Source organism: Lichenostomus cassidix, chromosome 3 (genome assembly GCF_008360975.1).
Source record: "Lichenostomus cassidix isolate B80296 chromosome 3, HeHo_3.0, whole genome shotgun sequence".
Lineage (NCBI taxonomy): Eukaryota > Metazoa > Chordata > Aves > Passeriformes > Meliphagidae > Lichenostomus > Lichenostomus cassidix.
This window is the reverse complement of record NC_139483.1, coordinates 56,635,674-56,658,980: the sequence shown is the minus strand read 5'-3', so window position 1 is coordinate 56,658,980 and position 23,307 is coordinate 56,635,674. Positions and strand designations below refer to the sequence as shown.

The 23,307-nt window shown below is 40.0% G+C and overlaps 1 protein-coding gene across 1 annotated transcript in view; it reads right to left on the bottom strand.

Annotated features, from left to right (window-relative positions):
• Positions 1 to 6,365, bottom strand: part of SGK1 (serum/glucocorticoid regulated kinase 1) — a 69,526-nt gene extending 63,161 nt beyond the window's left edge. Inside the window, exon 1 of the mRNA XM_085055896.1 lies at positions 6,254 to 6,365. Within this exon, the coding sequence (XP_084912022.1) occupies positions 6,254 to 6,322 (69 nt within the window). The 5' untranslated portion in view covers positions 6,323 to 6,365. The remainder of the gene's footprint in view (positions 1 to 6,253) is intronic.
• Between the last annotated feature and the right edge of the window lie 16,942 nt (positions 6,366 to 23,307).

The following is a 23,307-nucleotide window of genomic DNA, read 5'->3' as shown; positions in this document are numbered from 1 at the left end:
AGCAAGGTGAGATAAAAGGTAATTCTTTAGATGAATTATTCCTCTGAGTTTTCCAGAGGACACTGGTGGACACTGGAGGACACTGAAGTACAGCATAGAAGAAAAAACATTATGGGACTATGTGAACAGAAACGAAACTTACCACATCTGAAGAGAGAGCAAATTTTAAAGAGTTCAGTAGAAAATGAGATCATATTCAACATGCATTTAACAGTATGCCAAACTTGCCTGATGTCTTCCTTTGATGATGAAAATGCAGACAAGATAACCCATATGGTCTTTGGTAACTCAGTAACACAGTGATAACGTAGGGGAAATAAATTAAAATGGAGAGTAAGAATAGTCTTACAAAAATAATCATTAGATAAAGGAACAAGCTGAAAGTGTATTGTGAAGAGGAACATTACTACTGGAGATGGATTTGATACAGAACCTAGGCTTGTGCTCATAAAATTTGCCAGTGACACCTAGATCTGCTCAGCAAAAGAGGACGAGAGTGGGAGGAGAAGAGTGGGATAGAGATTAGAAGTGTGTAGCTGACTCCATGAGAAAGAACTTTGAAAGGGGAATATATGGGTGCTTTGGTAACTCCAAAGAGATCTCTTGGCCAGCAAATATGACAGCTGCCTCTGTCTGCTAGAGGTACTGGGCAATGGAAATTCTATCCTAAAGGAAGAGTCTAAAGGAAGTTGGCTTATTTAGCTTAGACAAATACAGCTGAAAGAAGAAATGACTACTCTCTACAAATACACCAGTGGTTGTGTATATGAGGGAAGGGCAAGAGCTGTGTAAATTGTTGCTTTGTGTTAGTAGAAGAGCAAATAGTAATAAATTGGCCATGTGTAAAACTAGGCTGAAAATGAGAGGAGGATTTCTAAATTTTCAAGCAGAGTAAATTTTCCAAAACTGGAAGAGAGCTGGGCAATCTCAAGCATTAGCTTGACAAATTTGTGGTAGGAATTACAAGACATGTTAAGGAAAGGAGTTCAAGCTTGAAGAGTGTGGATGTGCTTTCTAGTATTACATTTTTTATGAAAGAGAAAGAAATAGGTTAGAGGAGGGAGAAAGGAATAAGAAATAAGAAGATTATTCTCTCTTTAGATCTTTTTTCCTTCTTTCTTTCCTTTTCTCTCAGTCTGCTGTCATTCCTCTATACTTCCCTATTTCTTTTTTCTTTTATTAATTTTATTCCAAGCTTTTATACTTGAGTTTTAACAACACTTTCATATTTTAGTTTTGAACAAGGGACTCACAGATACCTGCTTGTCTAGATGTTGCCAGTTTTGTCTCATAAATCTTTTCCTGTATATTAGCTGAAAACCAAAATGTAGGCAGTGATCCTGACCCAAAGCTCATCGGGGTTTAATGGGGAGACAGAACGAAACAAAGTGTTTTTTATGGAAAACCAGTACTGGGGCCTTACACAGTTTATCACCCATTCTCATATTTCATCCCATGTGTTTCCTTAATAGGCTTTTTCAGAAAACAGTTGATAGACAAAAGACAAGAGAATTATTGGTCAGCTCAATGAGTTTCTGTAGCAGGCTTGAAGCCTGATAGAGATATATGGCCACCTTCACCTCAGTTACCTTAAAGCCCCATGGCAGTCGTGGTCTGCAGTGCTCAAACTATAGACTGATAAAGGCATTTGGGGCTGTGGTGGGCAAGGCTGGGTGCTCACAGCTTTGGCTGATGCTAAGAAGAGCCATGGATGCTCAGCACTTCTCTACACAGAACAAGTGAGATGGGAAAAAATGTCTCTGCTGTGGCAAGTCTCTGCCCCGTTTGCAGTCAAGCAGGATCCTTGTCTCTGGAAATCAGCTTTAAAATTTATGTACTTTTGTGACATTGACCCAAGCAGCTAAGAAAAGAAGCAGTATAATCATTCATCCCATATAAAGCTGAGAATTTCCTAAGGTACAGTCAGCTTTGTCTCTCACTTATTTTCTTCTAGGTAAGCTCACAATTACCCTAAATAAAAGTAACTCCAGCCCTAAAATTAATTTCTAGACCTGTAAAAGTGGCAGAGCAGAGAGCAGTCCCTCCACAGCACAATCTACCAGAGGGAGCATAATCTATAGGAAGTCAGCTGGAAGGGCATTCAAGGGTTTTCTGTATCACTAAATTACTGTAGCCCTAAAAATGGTATTCAGGTAATTCTGCAGTCCCCTCAGCCACGGATTGCCTTGAGCTCTAATGCAGGCTCAGCTGTCATCTTCATGCATGATGATGTTTATGAGTTAGTCTCTTCAGCTTGTATATGGAGAAAGCTGCTGGTATGTGTGCCATAAAGTATCAACCTAGAAAGGAGAAAGGCATGGCTTCCTCAAACTACTTATTTGAAAAAACTGCATAGAAATAAAGGTTGGTATTTTCTCTTCCTTTTTGTGCATTCACTTTAGCTTGACCTAAATTGCTAATTAATGTAAATTTTCTCAGAGAAAAAGGATTATGGATATTCCTTCCCTTATCAGGTTTCAGACTAGCAAATCCTTAATCCCTGCAATAAACTTCCTCTCTAAGACATGCCCTGTTTCCTTTTTTTCCTCCCTTTTATGGAAGCCAGCTATTTCTTCTCCCATTTATCAGTCATTTATCTTCTTCACATTCTGAATAAATTTGTATTTGGTCTTGGTCCAGACCTAAGAGGATAATGAATTTCCATATTCACTGACATTACCATATCATGAGTACAGTGTTAAAGTGGCAGGGACAGTTCATCACCATTGATGCATACTTTAACCATGTTGGTTTCTCTTGTGATATATGACATGGCAAGTTATTTTGATATGAAGGAGTTCATGTGTTGTAAAATACTATCCAAAATCTTTATAAGGTAGGTCAGTGCAAGAGAAGAGGCAGTGCAAGTACCACAAATCCCGACTTGCTAAAAACCGTCTGGCAGAGGTGGCAGTAGGTGAAAACCAAAAGCCCCTCTGCCCTGGGATATCCTGCTGGCCAAAGAGAAATAGCATATTTGTAGGTTTACCACATTCAATGATCTTTTGAATGGGAAGGGTCTTGCTCTGTGGGTAATCCTGCACAGCTTTGAAGGATGAGACCTGCAAGCCCCTCACAATGGAGGGATGTGACTTCTGTTTCCCCCCCGTACCTATATACGACCCATCTTCTTCTCTCCCTTCCTCTTTTTAGATTTAGATTTTTAGATTTGATTTCAGAACTAAAAGGCAATATTTAACTATTAAAACTTCTGATCCTAAGCATAATTACTTGTTACACCTCTTGCAACAAAGAGACAGGCATTGTAAATCCATTGGTTTTCTTCCAAGCTGCACCCATTTTAAGTGGATGAAGTCCCTATTTCATTGTTCCAACCCTGCCAGAAATGAGTGCTCCAGGCTATTCTGCAAAACAAATAGTTTCTCTTTCCCCTTTTATGTTAATTAAGTGTGCTGCCTTTTAATTTCAGCCTTTCCTTCCTGTTCTCTGACCTCTGGACATGATTAGCCCATACCCTGAATCATCTGACACAGCAGGCAGCATCCCAGAGGGTCAGTGCGTTATTATCAGAGAATAAGCCAGGCTTTAAAAAAACCTGGTTCTCAAATTCAAGTCAACATTTGAATGCATTTTCAGCCTAGTCTAAACCCACAGAGCTCTGCCAGTCCTTTCTGCACTCTTGGACACAGCAACAAAGAGGACTGCAATTTAACGAAAAGATAAGGCTCAATGGAAAATGAAAACAATAGCACTTTCTTAAAAAAAAATCTGAGTTGAAAAAATAGTAGCATTTCCCCAAATTTAGGGTGTTTTAATCTCCATTGATTTGGATTTTCTAGAATTAGACTTGGAAAACGCCTCTACTAGCTATGTGAGATTCTGAGGAGACAGACACAGTGATTTCAAACTAGAGATCTGAGCCCCATCCTTTGTTTCATCATAGACCTTGCTGGTGATCTGGGAGACACCTACCCAGATAACAAATCTCCTTCTCTGGGTTTCTGTCAGTAAAGAGGGATGGCAACACCTCACCCTGAAGCCAGGACTGCTGAACTCCCCAGTGCAAGACCTGCCTCTCACTCTGGATGTAGGATGCATCCAGTGGGTTGCTGGTTATGGAGCACTGGTGCTGTGGTGATGCAAACTCTCAAACAACTCTACCACACGCTACACTCAGACCAAGAAACCTTGTAAGTGTCCTTCTGTACACACGGGATTCTGGTGGTTGTTCAGCCAGAGTGTCCAGGGCACTGGCTGGGGACCAAATTGACTCTTGAGTCAGCTCTCTCTGTCCTCCAGTAGTTAACATGCAGTACACCACCAGTCCAGCAAATGCAAGATGTATTGCTGGGAGCCAGCAACACATTATGAACATGTAGCTTTTTTTGTTTGTGCATGTTTCAAGCACTAACATTGGACAATGGGGATTCTGCAAGGAAGGTAAGAGGGGTAAGAGAAATTTCAATGAACAGAGATACCTATTGATAGAAATGTATAGGGAGAGAATTCCCTTCTTTGTGCCTCTAAATTGGTTTTATTGATTTCATCTACCTTCATCACAATAGCAAAAAGGAAACATCTGTTAAAATGAAACCTTCAGAAACTAAAGACAGCTATTTGTTCTGATCTACTGTCCAGGACTGTAGCAGTATGCCAGTTTCTTCAAATATGATTACAATTAACAATCTCTTTCAACTGAAAATCCACTGATTATCAATGTAGTTCTGAAAAAAACCCACAAATCAAAATTTTCCCTTCTTGTAGAACAAAATTAGGTAGAGATTTCCAGTGGTAACTTCTCAGTGGCTCTAAACAGAGATAGAAGACAATTGCCAATACAGGAACCTTATACAGGAATTGCAAGCAGTTACCTTCCTCTTTAAGAATACAATTATATTAAAACCTTCAATCCATTTAAAAAAAGGCCAGAGAAACCTTTCTGGTGAGCTGAGTATCAGACATACGTGTACCAATAGTAATGAACTTAAATGAGAACCATCTTGGAATGAGAACCATTTTTATGGGCTGAATTTATGTGCTGTTTGGGTTGTCAGTCTGAGGCTTCTACAAACAACCTTGGAAACAACAAACATTGGCTAACACTGCACTTTTTTCCCTCTGAGTGACCCTGCCAGTATTTTCCACATCTGCCCTTAAATGTGGTGTCTTGGTGCCCAAAAGGGTTTGACCCCAGCTTACAAATTAGTTACTGGTGTAGGCTTCATTTACTTTGCCTGAAGGGTTAAATGGACTGACCATATTCTTGGTATAATGGAGAGAGAGAATGAATGGGGATGAATGAATGAATGAACTAATGAGTGAATGGAGCAGCTTATCTGCTCCTACTCCAGTCTGTTTAAAGAGAGGGTTGTAGTTTTAATCACTCAGGAAATCCTTTCCATCGTGTAGTCCCTGCTAACAGTCTCTCTGATGCTTTGCTTCTCCTGTCCACTTCTACTCGGACTTACTCAGAATGCCTGTCTTGCTGCCACATGGAAATGACTTTGTTGCTCAAGTTAAATAAAGAGCGTGCAGTATTGTCACTAGAAAAGAGTCAAAGAAAGAGAAAGGACCTAACTAAAGTGATGAGATAGAGTTACACTTGCATTTCCTTGAGGAAATCATCAAATAAAATGCATAGCAAATATTTTCTAAATCCTGATATATCTGGCTAAGTTAAAGAATATAAAAGAAAATCAAATCCAGGTGTAGCTCAGTCTTACTCTTTTCTCCTTCATTAATTATGATTACAGGCAAATTACAAGCTGTGAAGTATTTTCCTGAGCTCACAAATGCTTCTTTGCTCTCTTTTTTCCCATACTTTGTGAGATGAAGAATGGATCTGGATAATCCCACACTTCAGAAAAGTAAATGGAAGGTGTGGAGGGAGTCATAATCCAGTTGGATGTGGAGGAGCAAGTCAGAGACAAGCTGCAACATCCCTGCACTCTGCTTTGGAGTGCATTATCCCAGCCTGAATAGCTGGCTGTATTGCGTCAAGCCCTGGGGTCAGCAGCGACAGAGATACACATTCCACAGCAAAGAGTGCTGACGTAATGCCTTTCGGTCCCCCAGCTCATCCCCCCTGCCCAGCTGCTCTTCACCTGCACTGCTACTGCCCTTGGTGCTCAGCAGAACTGCCCATGCCATGGATTCACTACAGCAGGAGTAAAACCAGTGTAAAACACCTTCCTTCTTCAATGACTTTCTCTCTGCTCTGGCAAAGTAATAAATGAGGCAATGATAAAAGGAAAAAAAAAAAAAGAAACAGAGAATTAAAATAAAATCTTACCCTCTTTTTAAAAAACTGAAAGGCTGAGCACTTCTTGACTGGAAATCCATTCATGTCTTTGTTGACCATTTTCCACAGTGAAGGGTACACAGTGATAGATCCAGTGTGCCAGTGTGGCACTTGCTTAGTGCATCTGTTTTCTTCTGTATCCTTCCAGTTAATGAAGACAGAGCAGGACGGGAGGCTCACCGGCACAGCTCGGGCAGCTGTCCTTTACACATTCATCCTGCTGCACCAGCTACTGCAGCAGCAGCAGCAGAAGCAGCCTTTTCCAGCTTTCAGATGCAGCTCGCGATTAGCTCCTTAAAAGCATCCCCTAAATACATACACTCCTGTAAAATCCCGTGACAGCTTTCAGACCACAGGCAGCAGAGCTCGGGCTAAGTGGGTCTCACACAAACCCAGGTCCATCCATCCTACGAGTGCTACTGGCACCACACGCTGTATAAGCGCAGAGGATACCGAGCTCAATTTGCTATTCTCCTTCTTCAGGTGGTGTGATTCACTGCTGTTTGAGATGAGAGCTGGTTTTGATTGTGCAAATTTCAGTGGGAGCTGCAGTTCAGCAACAGCAGAGAGACAGAGAGAGAGAGAGAGAGAGAGAGAGAGAGGGAGGGAGGGAGGGAGGGGAAGAGAGGGGGAAGGAGAGAGAGAGAGAGAGAGGGAGAGATGCACAGGCAGAGCAGCTGAACACAAATAACCATACAAAGGATAGTAGGGAGGCTCAGGGAAAGAAGTGCTGAAAGGCACTCTCCCTTGGGAGAGTGACAGGGATAGCTGTCATTTTATATCTGAACAGTCTTTGAGTAAAAGGAAAAGAGACACAGGTCAATTAAAAAAATGGTTTTCTTATGTTGTTCTGATTTAAACAGTGGTACTTTGGAAAAAAGCCCATTGGATGATCAGTGCAACACTCGGTTATGTGAGAGGGCATGCTGTAGAGAGTTCAATGAGCTTAAAGGAAACCTGCAGTTCTGATAAAGTACATTTGCTACATGTGATGCAGATAAATGTGAGCCAAGCAGACACAGACACATTTGTTCAGACATTTCTGTAGAAACATAGATATATAGCTTTTAAAATCAGAAGTGTTATTTTATTACAGAAAAATAGGACTGAAAGGATCTTGAAAGGACATGTTTTTAAAGTTCCTTTCTATTAAATTCAACTGAGTTAAATTTCACCAAGTCCAGTGAATTCAATAATATGTGTTTAACTAAACAGTAAAGTATCTTTTAATTAAGCTATGTTTTCCAGCAAGGTTTGGAAAGTAAAATAGGGTTTTCATGACTTCCTATCAGCCTATGTTCCAGGTTAATAAAGCTCAGGTTCAAGAAAGGACCTAATTTCTAATATTGATCTGGCTTCTGGTTCTAGCCATAGCTTCCTGTCCAGCATGTCCAGCCTTCCTCTGTAAGATTAGTCAGCCTTGTGATATAAAGTATGTTTGAGGATTCTGGTCTAATGTAAATCATCTCTATGGTTAGGTAAATAGACTGAGCATTTCACATTTTTCAGTAGAAGCCATTTTCAGTAGTCTTTGAAGATACTCTGTCACTCTTCCCTCTTGCTTTTATCCCCTGTTTTTGAAGATCCTTTAAAAATAAGAGTACCTATGCTCTGTATCCTATCCCAGTACAAACTTCTCCTTATTGCATGCAGAGGTGAAACTATGAACTTACATCTGCTACTATGGCTGTTCCCCAGAGAATCCCACTGGTTTTTGGATCTTTGCAACTCTCTGAGACCCCAGGTTGAGCAGCTCGTAAGGTATGACCTCTTTGCAAGTCAGCAACATGCATTTCCCCAATTTGTACCTTCAGCTCTCAATAACTGTAAACAATTTGGCTGCATTCATCTTAGACTTGGAATTTATGAAGGACATAGTACTATAGCACTCATTCAAAGCCTCTTTTCCTCTTTCCCTTTCCCTTTCCCTTTCCCTTTCCCTTTCCCTTCCCCATCCTTTTTCTGTTGTTTCTGTCTTTTTCCTGTCTTCCCCCTTTGTCTTTAATTGCAGCAGACACAGCGGTCACAATAATACTCTAAAAAATATTTCTTGGGCTCAGGATGAAAATTCTGGTCACAACTATGAGCGGAAGGTACAGCCCCATTCCAGGTCACAAATGAGAATACTCATTGGGAAGTTACAATTCAAGGTCCAAGCATCACGAAAGACATAATTTTGAGTTTGGATGTTCTTAAAGGACTGTCTGAAGCAAGGGGCTGAAAAACCAATATCTCATCAGAATTGTTTCACTTTATATAACTAATTGTCACTGGAGCAAGGACAGAGGGAATTTTCCACTCTGCTACTCTGTCTGGGGCTAATGGATTTTACCAAGGAGCAATTCAGCCCAGCCCTTGAAAGGTGATCAGTGATTCAGAGTGTCCAGCTAGAGGGACATTGAGGGGATTTTCAGAAAATATGGAATTCTCAACATGCCTCAGCCAGGCTTCCCTGAAGTGAGCCCATCCCTCAGTTTCATTGATCTCTCATTAATCCTCTGCTGTGCTTTAGAGCTGTCAGAGTTATATTCTGGTGCTTGCAGATAGAGATGTAGACAATAGCGTGTGCCCCATTTTCACTGGTGGCATCTCAGTACTCTATTCTAAGCACCACGTGCTTTGTTGGCTAATCTGAAATGCAAGAAAATGATTGTCAAAAGAGTGACTTCTACTCAGGCAAACCAGGCAGCTTGCTGTGCACGTACATTTATTTTTGAGATCTTTGATCTATTCAGCCACAGCTTTGATCTGTCTCTCAGCCTCAGATATTTCTCCTGCGGGCACTACCTTCTCTTTCACAAAAGCATTTGTGTTGTCTCTACCTCCTCCATACGATTTCCAGGCTGCTGACTGAAAAGCCATTCTCCTTCTACCCTTCTAAACTCAGCACTCTGCGGGCTGCTGGGGGTGGTGACTGCTCCTGTGAAGATATCTCACTCATGGGTTCTGCTGCCAGGGCCTTGACCTCCAGACCTTCTTGCTATTTATTTTGTTTGGGTGTTTGCCTCTTTGCAGCTGAACAAACTAGGCACTTAAGTTACGCATATTTCTATTAGAGTGAAAAAACTCCAGCTGCTTTTAAAGTAGCCTGATAGTTTTAAAGTACTGTAGGAGTTGATTTTTGAGGCAGGTGCATTGCTGCAAGGGGAATGACCTAGGACACTATCCCTGAATCACAGAGAGCCTTCCTTGGCCTCTCTTGGATATCCATGTTTTGGTAAGAATTCTTCTAAATTGAAGTCCTGTTTGCTCTGTGGCCTCAAAGGATTTTATTTGCAATTTTTTTTTAAAATACAGATATCAGAGGTCAACTCAATGCCTGCAGAGTTTGTATCTAGCACAGGGAGATCAAAAATCTAAAAGAGGAGGAAAAGGGGAACACCACATATTTGTTTTTACATCAGAAGCCAAAGATTTAAAGCTAGAGATATTTTTCTAAGTAAAAATGTTTCCCTTTTTTATGATGCCAAAAGCATGGCTTCATAATTAAACCTAAAATGAGCATAAAACTCCATGTTGACTGCATTTAACTTCAATCAAAAGGCATAAAAATTGAGTAGGAAAATAAGAACTTCAGCCAAGCCAACCCCCTCAGCTGTGCTTTATTGTGATTGTCATGAAACATCAAGGGCTTTCATCAGCTTGGTGGCCTGCCAGATATAGCAAACACTTTAAACAAGTCCTACAGGTACTTCATGCTTTAACAGCCTTAGCTGTTTCCATTAAATTGTCATATACTCACCCAATGATAAAATAAGTTTCTTATTAGGGCAGTCAGGAAAGAAACACACATATATACTAGCTACAGCATTTTGGAGAGCTGCAAAACATGCAGTTGCATTTGAATCCCTGTGAGGCAGCCCCATAGGAGAGCACGAAGGTTTTTTTGTTGAAGAGCTTCTTCAAGAAATAATATAAACTTAGATTAACGTAGTATGCAAAGGGCACTAAGCCTGGACCAGAGTTCTCATTCTGTCATATCTCTTGTGAACACAGCATACTAATAATTTGTTTTGCTTTTAAATGCTTACAAGTGTAATGTCAGAGATAACAGGTGGTAAATCAGTCCAGGGTTTATCATGGAACAAGTGGATTACATTGACAAGTTTAATTAGCTGCAACCTTAACAGACTAAATATTTTTCTCCCACTGACTAGGAAGAATGTTCAGTGTGAAGTCACAATTTTTAGTATCACAGCTCTTTTTTGTGGCTCCCTTTGCTGTGCTTTCAAAGTTGCTTACTAGCACTAGTATTATTTAGGGAAAAACTAGACAGGTTAGTATACTAGGGAACTTATGGTACTTTCCTGCAGTAGCATAACACCCACAGTTATTTTAGGAAGGCACAAGAAATCAGGTAGGGGTTATCTCAGCTGTGATAGAAGGATGAAGAACCTGTACATTGCTGCCCAGAAATATGGCACAGCTAGAGGCACTGAGCTGGGTCCTGCCAGAGTACTCCACTCTTTCCTTCACCTGACCCAGCTGATTATGCCAGTCTTTCACAGCCTGTGCTGGTTGAATAGAAAAGGAAATATAGATCCTCTCTAGCACTTCAAACTTCCTAAAAATGGCTTACAATGCTTTCTATTCATACACAATATCAGAAGCAATTTGAAGGTCTGATAGTCTGAAATCCTTCCAGGCCTGGAAGCAATTGTTCCATATTTCATAGGTGAGCTGAAATCCCTTTCTGTACAGCTGTATGTAGTTCCCATTTCTAGTCTACAGAGAGCAGGGGATATAAAACCTATTCCAGAGGAAGAAAACATCAATCTATATCCTATAGGCCACAAAACAATCACCAGAAAATAATGAACTTTGCTTGCTGCTGACCTGAGCAGAATTCAAACTGCGAAAATTTCCATGACCAAGATCAGTCAGCTTAGCTAAAGTGCCTAAGTGGGTAGCTGGTTTTAATTTTTGCATACTTGACTTTCGCTGTTGGATTATTTCAGGCATCTCATTTCCTCGAGTATTACTTAGAGGAGGGATGAAAATAAAATGATACATGAAACCATGAAATGAAATAAAACTGACATTCACAAAAGAGAGAGAAAGAGTAGATCTGGTTCTACAGCAAGAAAAACTTCACTGGAACAGACAGAGATGCTTTGTTTGTGCCAGGACTCTGTTTTTCCCAGAGAAGTCCAATCTAGAAAAAAACAAAACAGGATAGAGGAAGGTCATCATTATTGCTGTAAGCACTTAATTAGATTTCCTAACTGTATCTTGATTGATGTGTAAGCTTTTTAGAAATGGGGAGCCAAAAAGCATTAGGGGGAAAAATTTAATTTTATGGAAACCTTACTGAGTCAATAATTTTCCCTGGCTTCTTTTTTCACTCCTTGAATCCATTCACAAAGCAAAACCTCCCTCCAACCCCAGCAGTGCCTTCATGGCAGCTCCTGCCAGAGTCAGAGCTGGGGCTGAATGAGCTCTCTGTGCCTGCTCTCCTTGCAGCTCTCCCTGCTTCTCCCACAGCACTTCTGTGCCACAGCTCAGCAACAGTGGGATTTTCCCAGCTGCCTGCAAACTGCTGCTGGGTGTGTTATCCCAGCCAACAGATAGAGCTTGTCAGGTAGAAGGAAGCCTGCAGGGAAGTAAAGCCCCTACAAAATACCTTCACAAGTGGCAAATAAAAAAGGCATTAAAACTAAATAGAAAAGAAATAAAGGTCTTGCCATGAGAATATTTCACTTACACTTACTTCCCTTGCTATCCACCAGGATAGGGCTCTGTCATAACATCTGCAAGGATAGGGATTTATGAAACATACAGCTTCTGAGCAGACAGAAACTGGTAAAGGTCCAAGCTGGGACAGATTTAAACAAATCCATGGTGTTTTGAGAGTGGGCTAGCAGCTGCCCTGGACCAAAATCCAGAATGGAAAATCATTAACAATACCTAGTCACCCACAAAAGACTTGGTCTCAATCCTCCACCACCAATAACTTAAATGTGGAATCATTACTGGGTTTAGATGACATTGAAAATAAGCATGCTTTGTGGAGGACATCGTCATTTTTAAAGGATTTTGTAGTCTAAGCTTTCTAGTGCAGGCTCATTCAAATATGTGCATTTTGTTTAAAAAAGAAAAATAATTACATCTAGGACACACACTTGTCTAGGACATTTGCCACTGCTGTCAAGGTGGAGATATTGCTCATTTTCCTCAGCAGGCTCAGCGTGCATGCTTGAGTTCTCATGCTGTGGAAATCTGCTCGCTCTGCCTAGCAGGTGGAGAAATGAATTACAGCAACCATCCCCCTCGGCAAAATAAAAAATCTATTGGTTGTCACAGCAGTTAGGTGTGAGCTCTCATTGTCCTTCACTTTTGGGGGAATTATTTTTGTTAGCAAATCAGCTAATATCACTGTCTGCTCACTTCTCAGGGTGATGTCTTATCTCAGCTGCCCTTTTCACTGGTACCACAGAGCCATTAGACACAAACTGTACTGGATTACCCTAATGAAACCCAGTGATTGCTACCCTCAGCTTTTGCTCCCTCTCCCTAGCCAGCTGGCCCTTAGGGGAGTAGCTCTAGACATGCCCTACTTGATTCCTCTTCACCATGTATTCTAGGTCAGTGCCTCCACACTCCCTATACTATAGCAATTTCCCTCTGTTTCTTTAAAAAACCAATTCAGTAGAATAGACGTTTTCCAGCTACTCCTGTCAAGTAAATAACTACATTTAACTTGGGACCTGAAATTCCTTTGTTTCACTCTGCCTTGCCATGTAGAAGCAGAAGAAAAATGCAATGGTACAAAATCAACACCTTACAGACAATAGTACGTAGTCTGCCTAAAGTAGGCTGCCTTATGACCCTCTGGCACAGGGATGAGAAAAATATTCTGATATGACCAACATCAGCTTAGAAATATTCCAATGAAACCTGATCTCTCAAAAGTATCAGATGAGTCACAATTACTCATTCAGTCCTTCAGTTGGCTGGGGAGGGGGACATGGAGAAATAGCTTATTAATGCTGGCTCATAAAATCTAAAAATTTCAACAACCCACATGCAGTACAGTTACAGTAGCTGGCATGTAGGTGAGACACAGCCAAGATCCACCCAGTCTCCATGGCTTCTCTCCCAAGCTTGTAGCTCCACCATTTCCCATTGCAGTCAGACCCAAAGTATGAGCTGTCTGTGTGGGAGTGTTTGCAAGTGGTATTTCTCCAAGGCAGTGTAACACTGACACATTCTGATAAGCCACATCATCATCCATCCCTGCAAAAGGGCAACTGAGGATGGCTGATTTTTGTATTATACAGCTTCAGATCTACCAAGCAATCTCTGCCTGCTTATAAGATCTGGGCTAAGCAGCCATGGGGCCCAAATGAGCACATGACATATTCTCAGGGAAAAAGGGGGATAAATTGCCTCTCCAGATGACTATGCTCTTGGTGGTTTGAAGACAAAAGATGCTTGTATCAGAAAATATTTCTGTATGGGCCATTTGAAAATATTCAGGCAATGTTATGACCAAATAACTTGACTCTATTTTCACAGTAAACTCAGCCATAGCAAAACTCCCTTTATAGCAAAGCAAATTAAAGTCACTAATTGTTTCATATGTGCAATGTGGGAATTGCAGTTTCATTTATAATGAAACTTTGATTACACTATAATTGTTCTAGCAGAAAAATTATTCCATTTTCTGAGACTTCTGCTGTGTTTTCAGACTCTGTCTGTGTCTGGAGTAGTTTTTATATTTCTTGACTAGCATTGTGTAATCACATATCTTTAGGCTTCCCCAGAATTGTGATTCATATCGCCTGATTCTCAAATTCTGAACAAACTCAATGGAAATGCTTTCCTTTAGTTACAAAAACAAACAGAAATGCAGTGTTTTGGATAGCCTGGTATGTCCTCGCTGCGAAGAATCCCAGGGGAAAACCAACTCATGCTTTTTACTTTACTCCAAAGTATTCTGCACTTGACATGTCCTCTAGTGCTTTTCCTGTTATGGAAAGCCACTCTTCCCTTCCAGACGGTGCTTCTGTGACTTCCTATCAGAGTTTATTTAGTAATTGCCTACAAAGTATGAGCATGCCTGCACTGAACATCTGGAATTGGAAGGCATCATTGAAAAGACCTTCACAAACTTGTTCCTAAGGTAATTAAATGCATGAATCACATTCTTCATGACCTTCTCCCTCCTGTAATATGTTTTGCTTCACACTCATCCATGAAGATCACCTCCAGGTGGTTATTGGCATAACTTTGAATGTTACAGTCATTGATATTTCTTCCATATGTTTGCACTGGTGAAACAGTGGTTTAGGACTCTGAACTGTTTGTAGCAAGGATCCAATTTTCCTGGAATTCTATGTCCAGTGCCTACAGGTCTGAGAGCTTCATAAAATAATACATAATAATAAGCTGATGTTTATCACCTGTGCTTCCTTTACAACTTTTCCAATGTCCTCTCCTATTACAAAGGAATATTGTAGCTATCTGTTGGCACAGGAGGGGAGCAACTCTTCACCTTTAGTTCCTCAGAAACCCTAGCATAGTTACACATTTTACAGTGAAGGAAGAAGTATTTGTAATTAATGTCAACAGATATGGGCATGAAGTGACTGACAACAGTGTGTGATTGTGGCCCATAGCAGGGAGACTTGTAGCTGAGACCAAGGGTGTTGTTTCCATGTCACTGATACCAGGATTGAACTGTGAAGTGAATATTCACATCACTGGAGTGAGAAGTATTCAATTTCCTCAAGATAAACTCTCTGTAGTCTGAAAGTGTGAAGAAAATGTGTTGGGCCACTTTCTGGGCATCCTTTTGTGAAAATGAAACAGGTTTTCAAGATATGAGAAAATTAACACCCCAGATAAAACTGTTTTGCCAGATGACTTCAGCCTTTTCATATTAAACACTCTTCCACAATAAGACTTGGATTCTTCTGAGTAGCAGCTGTGGGCCTCAGCAGTAATGCCCTTTAGCACTTAGCTAGCATTACTAATGAATTTTTATGTATGACATACCTCTGGATGGAAAAGCTACTATATGAACCATTGAAAAGTGGAACCATTTTAATCTGGATTATGTAGAGGCTCTTCCTATGCTTCCATTTCATATGTGCTAATGACATGTTCTACTACTTATATTATAAATTGTCCATGTGACACAGGCATTCACTTCTATATATTTGAAGATTTCTCTGAACAAGATTTGTAACTGTTTTAGATCTCAGTGCTCTCAGCTGGGGAAACCGGTACTTTTAGAAGTCTGTTCACCTCTACACAGGACTCAATGATGGGAGTCTCATGCCACTAAATTCTGTCTTCAAATTTGTTCTTGTGATTTGTGTTTTATTCTGATGGTTTTTCATCAGTCTTATATGTATCGCCTTGAAATTTCAGTAATTCAGCATTCATAGAGGCTGAATTTCTAGTAAATACATCTGCATCTTTCAGTATGTCACGGAGTACCACGTATGCTGAAGGAATCCTTTGATCAGTTATAATAAATGTCTTGGTTCAGATAATGTCAAAAATATCCATTAATGAATAACATTAGTGCTGAGATACATAGCGTAATGGATTATGTCCAACTGTACTCTTGATCAAACATAGAGACATCTGATGATGCTGTGAAAATGTAATTAGCAAATTTGATTGTAATATATCATAAACAAAATTAACATATGGACAATGATTCAGATAATGCTTTAGGAATATAAAGAGAATTCTTATTATACTGCAATGTCATATGTCAGCTATTGCCATGAAAAGAAAGAAAGGTAAAACTAATTAGAGTGTTTCCAGTAAAAAGCACTTTTCATTACAAAGTTCCATATGTCAAAACTGAAGCTTTTCACAGGAAATGGTCGGTTTTAGTAAGTCCCAGGATAACTTAAATTTGAAATTGTCAAAATACCTCTTTTTGAATCTTTAAACAAAAGTCTTCTTTTCTGACATTAGATTATTCTTTTTTCTGAAGCAATTTTCAGTACGGTATCATGAAAAAGGTTTAAAAAATAAAAGTCCATTATCAGAAAAAAAGAATCATGTTTTGATTAAAACAGTCTTTTTTATTATTATAACATCACGCAGAATTTCTTTTCTTTTTCTCTGTGCCAAATGAGCTTTGAAATCTCAAAAATTCCTACAGATCAGAGACCTGCTTTGCCTTCAGCTCTTGCACACATCAGCATTTAATAATCTCAGCATACTGAACCACTGGTTTTATTAGGAGTCATGAGCTAATGTGAGCATTGTGAAACCTATCCAAACATACAAATTTTTATTTGAGGGCATGTTTTTTTAGCATTTCTTTTCAGATAGATGTAAGTTTAAATGGTTAACCTTTTTTCAATTTTTTTCTCCCTAGACCTTATTGCATTATAAAAATAGCTATTGTGTGATGTTGGGCCTTTCTCCATCATCCAGGTAGTTGATCCATCAGTGTGTATTTCATGTGCAAATCCTTTGATTTTCTGTTATGCAGTTCCATTGCTGGTTCCATGATTTTTTTAAATGCTGTTCCTTTGATCTTAAATAAATTAATTTGGAACCACAAGTAATTGACTGATATTCCTACAAAAAAAGCATTTAATATATTACTTTTTAACCTCTTCTCTCTCACATGCTAAGAGGAGTGTTAAAATTCATAGCACGTTTAGCAGAACAGAAAATCTGGTCTCCTCAACTACTCACTACTTAATTGGATGTTTTCAGTTAAGGCTATGGTGTTCTCATGGCCAAAAAGAAACTGCCTCTTCAGTAACGCTCTGAAATCAGTGCAGGCACAACATGATAAAAGCAAAACCTTGACCTTCACACAGATTCTTATCATGAACCAAACCTGAGCATCAAAGCACTAATTCAATGCACTGCTGAGACTTGAGTCAGAGGCAGCTATCTGCTGTATCAGCTTCAGTTTTGCAGGATTTTGTCATGGGCATGAGAGCAGCCTGTTCCCAAAGTGACTAAGACTTCTGGTCAAGAGTGAGGCAACAGTTGTGCTGTGTGTTTAGGAAAGACAAAACCACGGTCAGGGTTACTGCCCATTAGGTGCCTGGAGGTCCTGAACCAGCTCTGTTATCCAGTGCTGCATCCTGTCTTTGAGCTCCATGAGGCTGTGGCTGTTCGGTGTTTGCTCTATTCAACCTGCAGACAAAGCAATCTCCCTGTATGCCACGCAGACCTTTCCACAGTGACTGCAAGGAGGACTTGTACCTCTTTCACCAGCAGCAGATGCAAAGGTCCTCACAAGGGAAGCAGACACTAAATGCAAATGGCTGGTGCCTCTGGGCCAGTGGCACAGTGAAATTCTTGACAATTGTTCCACAGCCCTGTAATGTAACTCATTCTTTATCTGTTTATCAGGTAACTGATGGATGTCACTCATTCTGGTGTGTGGCACGGGTCAGAGCAGATGGACATGTGGAGCCAGGAATCATTAACATACTGATACATATCTATCACTTATTAATGGACTAAGACCCTTATGCATGTTCAACAGGACAGTTAAGAGGTCACAATGCCACACAATAGTGCTTTTAGGGCAAACTCTGATCCTCTCAGGCATCTAGCAAGCAAAGGAACAAAGGCTTCAAATCATCAGTCTGAGAACCAATAAGGGTCACCTTGTCAGTCGCTGACAGATTCTACTGATAGCTATACTTAGCTGAATTAACCTAACTTTGACTTGGGCCAAGGTCTTTGTTTGAATGATCAGTGTTGGAAACCTTGGACTTTATCCCCAAATATGCAAATCTGATTGAGTTTTCTGTAGGATCTGGGCAGGCTTGAGTTGGGGCTACATAGAATTTAGGTTAAAATATTCCCACACACTAAATAACCTTCCAAAACTCCCTGAAGGCACTCCTGAGGGAGAGAAGTGCTCTCTTGGCACTGTAAGAGCTGATGAAAACTATTAGCAAAATCAGTAACAGGTGAACTTCATTTCTTCTGAGTGTAAATGGACAAGTGAAGCGTAGGGAGGACATGGGATGATGTATAATTGTGGGGGATGTTCATGTCCAAGTTAGTGCAAGTGCTCAGACTCTGGCAGCTGGCACACAGGATAAACCAAAACCCAGTAAGTCCCTATCTTTCTTCACTTTTCTGAGAAATCAACTAGAAATAAGTCAGCTGCAACCCATAGATTGTGTAGCATATGCAAGAAGGAAATGCTGGTTGACCCTCCAGCATTAGATGGTGTGCAGTGTTTAAGGGTGAAACCTTATCAGTCAACCTCAGGACCATGCATACAAATTTTGGATCAAATAAAGCCAGATCTACATTGAAATTAAAAAGGAGTTTCCCACCTAATACAGATCTAGATGTCAGGACAAGCAGAAATCATAAGGATCACAAAAGCAATAGCAGAAAATATCAACATCTGCTCAGGCTTCATTCAGAACAGACATTATGTTATGCTGTGTTATGTTTAATAGAATCCAAATTCTATATGTGATTGGGTGAAATATGCTGAAGTTTAACTGCTTCCTGTCATTACACATGGAAATTCCACTTAGTGATGATAAATACTGAGCCATAAACCTCTTCAGAGTTCAGAAGAGATTTCTTGTCTTCAGAATGTTCTTGTGATGTTACAACAATGTGACTTGGGAATTATTACGTGCAGCTGTTTCTTTTAATCTAGTGTACTTAGCTTCAATGTCAATTTTAGATACTCCCCCGGGAGCTACATGAAAAATAAAGTCTTGATCATTGCCCAGCTTTATGAAAATTCAGTGCGAGCAATCGTGAGCTGAACCTTGAGAAGGTCACACTTAAAAGAGTGAATGAAGCAGCTAAGTGAGAGCGACTAAGAGTACTGAGCAGCAGAGACTAAACCAAGTGTAGGAGTGCTCAGGGTGCTCACTGCCTCCGTGGTGCATGCTGGCCTGATACCAGCCATCACCTGAAATCCAGGATCCCCTGCCCTCACCACTGCCTAGCTTTTGAATGTTTGGGGTAGAGTTACCTTTTCTGAGGGGTCTTTGGTTGATACTTTAAAAAATCCTCATATCGGCACTTATGTCATATTGAATTATTTTGGCAGGAAAGAATTTAATGCCTCTCCTCCTCCCATTTTATTTGCCATTGAGCAAAATAAAAAAATACAGATTAAAAAAAACCAACTTGTTTGTGTTTTACTTCTCCGCTCTTATTTCTTTTATTGCATTTCCTTTCTGGCTTTCTACATCATACCTTTAAATTTTTCCACTGTTTTTTGAAAAGTTACCTAAAGGTAACAAGTGAAACAGGACATTGCAGTGCTGCAGAAATTGATTATTTTCAAATGAAACTACCTTTGATATGGATTTTTTTTCCCAAAGAAATCCTTTTTAATTCTGCCATGCCCACTGTTCAATTTGCAGACTTGAAATAAAATAGATGTATGGTGTTCTATCAGTCCTGTATTACTCCTGAAGAATTAGGATGACTTATACTTTTTAATTTTTTTCATCAGTCTTTAAGGAATATTTTGGGAACTGTTAAGTGTCTGTAATTTATTACAAGAAAGAACTGTTGAATGAGCAGAGGTATCATTTACCTCTTCTAGCCTCCATCAGAATTGCTATATTACTATGCTGTAAACATACTGAGGTAACTGCTAATGGTGAGTGACAGAATACTCAACAGTTTTCCTATGGACAAGCTCACTCCTGGTATCACTGACACTGAGGAGTTCTCATGTACCACAGTGAAATTGAAGAAAACTGGTCCTTTATGGACTTAGAACATAAAGTTGCATTTTTATACAAACTGCAAATGCAGTCAAGCTCTTCTTATATAGTATTTACAGGGTTCAATTCACAGATTTTTTTCTTTTTTTCGGTCCTTATAGCTTTGCCTTTGAACTAAGGCAGATGTAAATTGCTACTGTTCTGATCTCATGGTGTATCAGATGCTAACTGTGAAAGAGATAAACCAAGTAATTAAGCAGCTTATATTTGTGAGGTGATTGCCAAAGTGCTGCAAAAAGTGGGGCAGTATAGGCTGAGAGTCACAGCATGTTTGCATGCTTACAAGACACATGACATTGTAAAAATCATGCCATGTATTTTCTTGTTATATTTCATAAGAATTTATTACATAGATCTCCTAACTTACTACAAACAGTATATCAGCCTGCCACCCCTCATTCTTTTCTTCTGGCACATAAAATTTCTGCAGTTCCTATGTATTTTGGCAATCACAGGGATGATACTGAAAAACAGGAAGAAGTATCTTTTCATATGCACACTGCTTTATGCCAGGAGATTTGCCATCTAATATTAGGCAGCTGATTTCATACTTGACACAGATTAGTAGTGCCTTAGATTAGCATCTCTAGACCCATATTTGTCCATTAGATATCTCTGACTCTTTTGTAATGCAAACTAGCTGGATGATAGTTTCCCAGGCATACAGAATTGCTCATTATGTCAGCATCAGTGTCTGATTTGTGCTTTTGGCTGTGGCAGTAAATGGACCTGCAACTCCCATTTGTGTTAGTTGAGTCTTCCTTGAAGGGAGAGAAGAAAATAGAGGGTTGTTTTTGGTTTTTTTTGTTTTGTTTTTATTTCAAAAATAGAGGTTTTTGTTTTTTTACTTCCTGTAGTCATTATTTTTGTTTTTACTTAATACCTCCATACAATAACATGGAATCTCAGGTAATTAAATCCAAGGATTGCAAAATATTCAGTGCTGAAAAGAAAGCTGCCACAAAATCCATTTGCACAGCATATGGAAAGGAAAAGAACAAGTGCAACTGGAGAAATTAATAAAAGTTGACCACCGGAATCTCTTAGAGAAGACTCTTGAGAAGTGGGTCTGCATAGACCTCACAAAGCCAAGTAAGGGTCCTGTGAATGGGTCAGAGCAACCCCCAGTATCAGCACAGGCAGGGGGTGAAGAGATTGAGAGCAACCCTGATGGAAAGGATGTGGAGCACTGGTGGATGAAAAGCTACACATGAGGCAGCAATGAGCACCTGCAGCCCAGGAGCCCTGCTCCGCTCTGGTGAGACCCCACCTGGAATGCTGTGTCCAGCACTGGAGCCACCAATATGAATTTGTTCAAGTGGGACCAGAGGAGGGCCATGAAAGTGATTAGGGGGATGGAGCAGCTCTCCTATGGGGAAAGGCTGAGAGAGTTGGGTTTCTCAGGCTGAAGAAGAGAAGGCTCCAATGAGAACTTATTGTGGCCTTCCAGTTCCTAAAGGGAGCCTACAGGAAAGCTGGAGAGGGACTTCTTGCAAGTACTTGAAGTGACAGAACCAGGGGAAATGGCTTTAAACTGAAAAAGGGTAAGTTTAGATTAGATAGTAGGAGCATATTCTTTATTATAGGAGTGTGGTGAGACACTGGAACAGGTTGCCTAGAGAAGTTGTGAATGACTCATCGTTGGTTCAAGGACAGACTGGATGGGTCTTTGAACAACCTCATCCAGCTGAAGATGTCTCTACACATTGCAGCATGGTTGGAACTAGATAGCCCTCAAAGGTCCCTTCCAAACCAAGCTGTTCTATGATTCAAGATGCTATTGAAATTCTCTAGGTTCTGATGTACTGAACAAAGTGAGCCTCTTAGGTCATGGCTTGGCCCTAAATGAGTAGGATTTTTTAAATAATTATAAAATTACGCAACATAGATTAATTTAATTTGAAACAGGAACCATTCAAAAGCACTGTGAAGTGAGAGCTGCTGGATGGGATTCGATAAGCTGGAGCTGAGTAATTTTTGTGTTTCTTTTCAACTGCTAAGATGTTCATCTTCCTCACTGTACACTGAGGGTGCAGGATGGATTGAACCCAGATTGCACACATAACAGTGGGCAGCAGTGAGATCTGCCTCGGTGCACACCTGCAACTGCCAACTTTGTGCCAAAGCTGCAGGCAAGTTCAGCAGATGGCTGGGAGCTTTTAGAGCATGACAGAACACATGGAGCCATTGTCAACATCTAGACACAGGCAAGTAAGAAAGGTTTTCTCTCTCACACACACATCCAGTCTGTTTGGGGAAATAAAATGCAGATTTAAAAAAATCCAACCCAAGTTTGATAGAAAAAATAGGACACTGACATCAGAAATGAAACTGCCACAGGAGTTTTATATCAAAGATTACCCCTAAATAGTCAGTAATAACTCTGAGTTGCTCTAATATTTTCAAGTTTGTATTCATAGTCCTCTAAATATCTTACTGCTTCTCTTTCTTCTTTGGCTTCAGACAGTCACATGCCTGTGAAATGTTTTGCTTGACTTGGGAGGGAAGTACACTCTTCTGCTTTTCTATGCTAGATTATGTTAAAGGCTTTTCTGCCTAGTAATGAGAGAAGGAGAGGATGAGCTTTCACTGAGGACTTTTCTTTGAAGTTGAGAATTTTTAGTAGAGCCCTCTCATTTCTAAGGACACTGTAATCATCTTGATGGGAGGAAAAAATAAAGAGAATTCTGGCTCTGTACCTATCTCCCTCCCACTCTCCCCCTCATTTTCCCTCTCCCTCTCCTTCATGCACACGTGCACGTCCTCACACACACACACACAATCTCTCTCCATGGGGTACAGAAGAAGCAAACTACAATGGATGTATTTTTTGAACTGCACATTTACATCTACACAGGTACAGATATTTTTTTAAATGGCTCTTACCTGTAGCACATGCATGCCAACACTCACACACCATACTTCAAGGACTTTACTTTTATCCTTTTCAGTACATTTTTATGGTTTTGACCTTTCTTTTCTGCACACATCCTGTCAAATCTTTTGCAAATGAATTTTATAGACACAAATATTTGCTCTACAGGAATCTGGAATTATAAACACCCACACTCAAGGAGACTTTGCTTTAAACATGAATACTTTGCTATGGAAATACTTGCATTCTTCACTCAGGGAATAAAATTTGCATCTTGTGTGACTGCTTCCAACCAGACAGCACAGTTTCAGTTACAATTATGCACCGTAATTCTCTGTGATAGAAGTATAGTGACAATAATAAATTCAAATGCATTCAGATAAATAATTTTAAAGTAAATGCATATTGCTGGAGGATGCTCAGCAAGCAGAAAAAAAGCCCAGTAGCCTAAT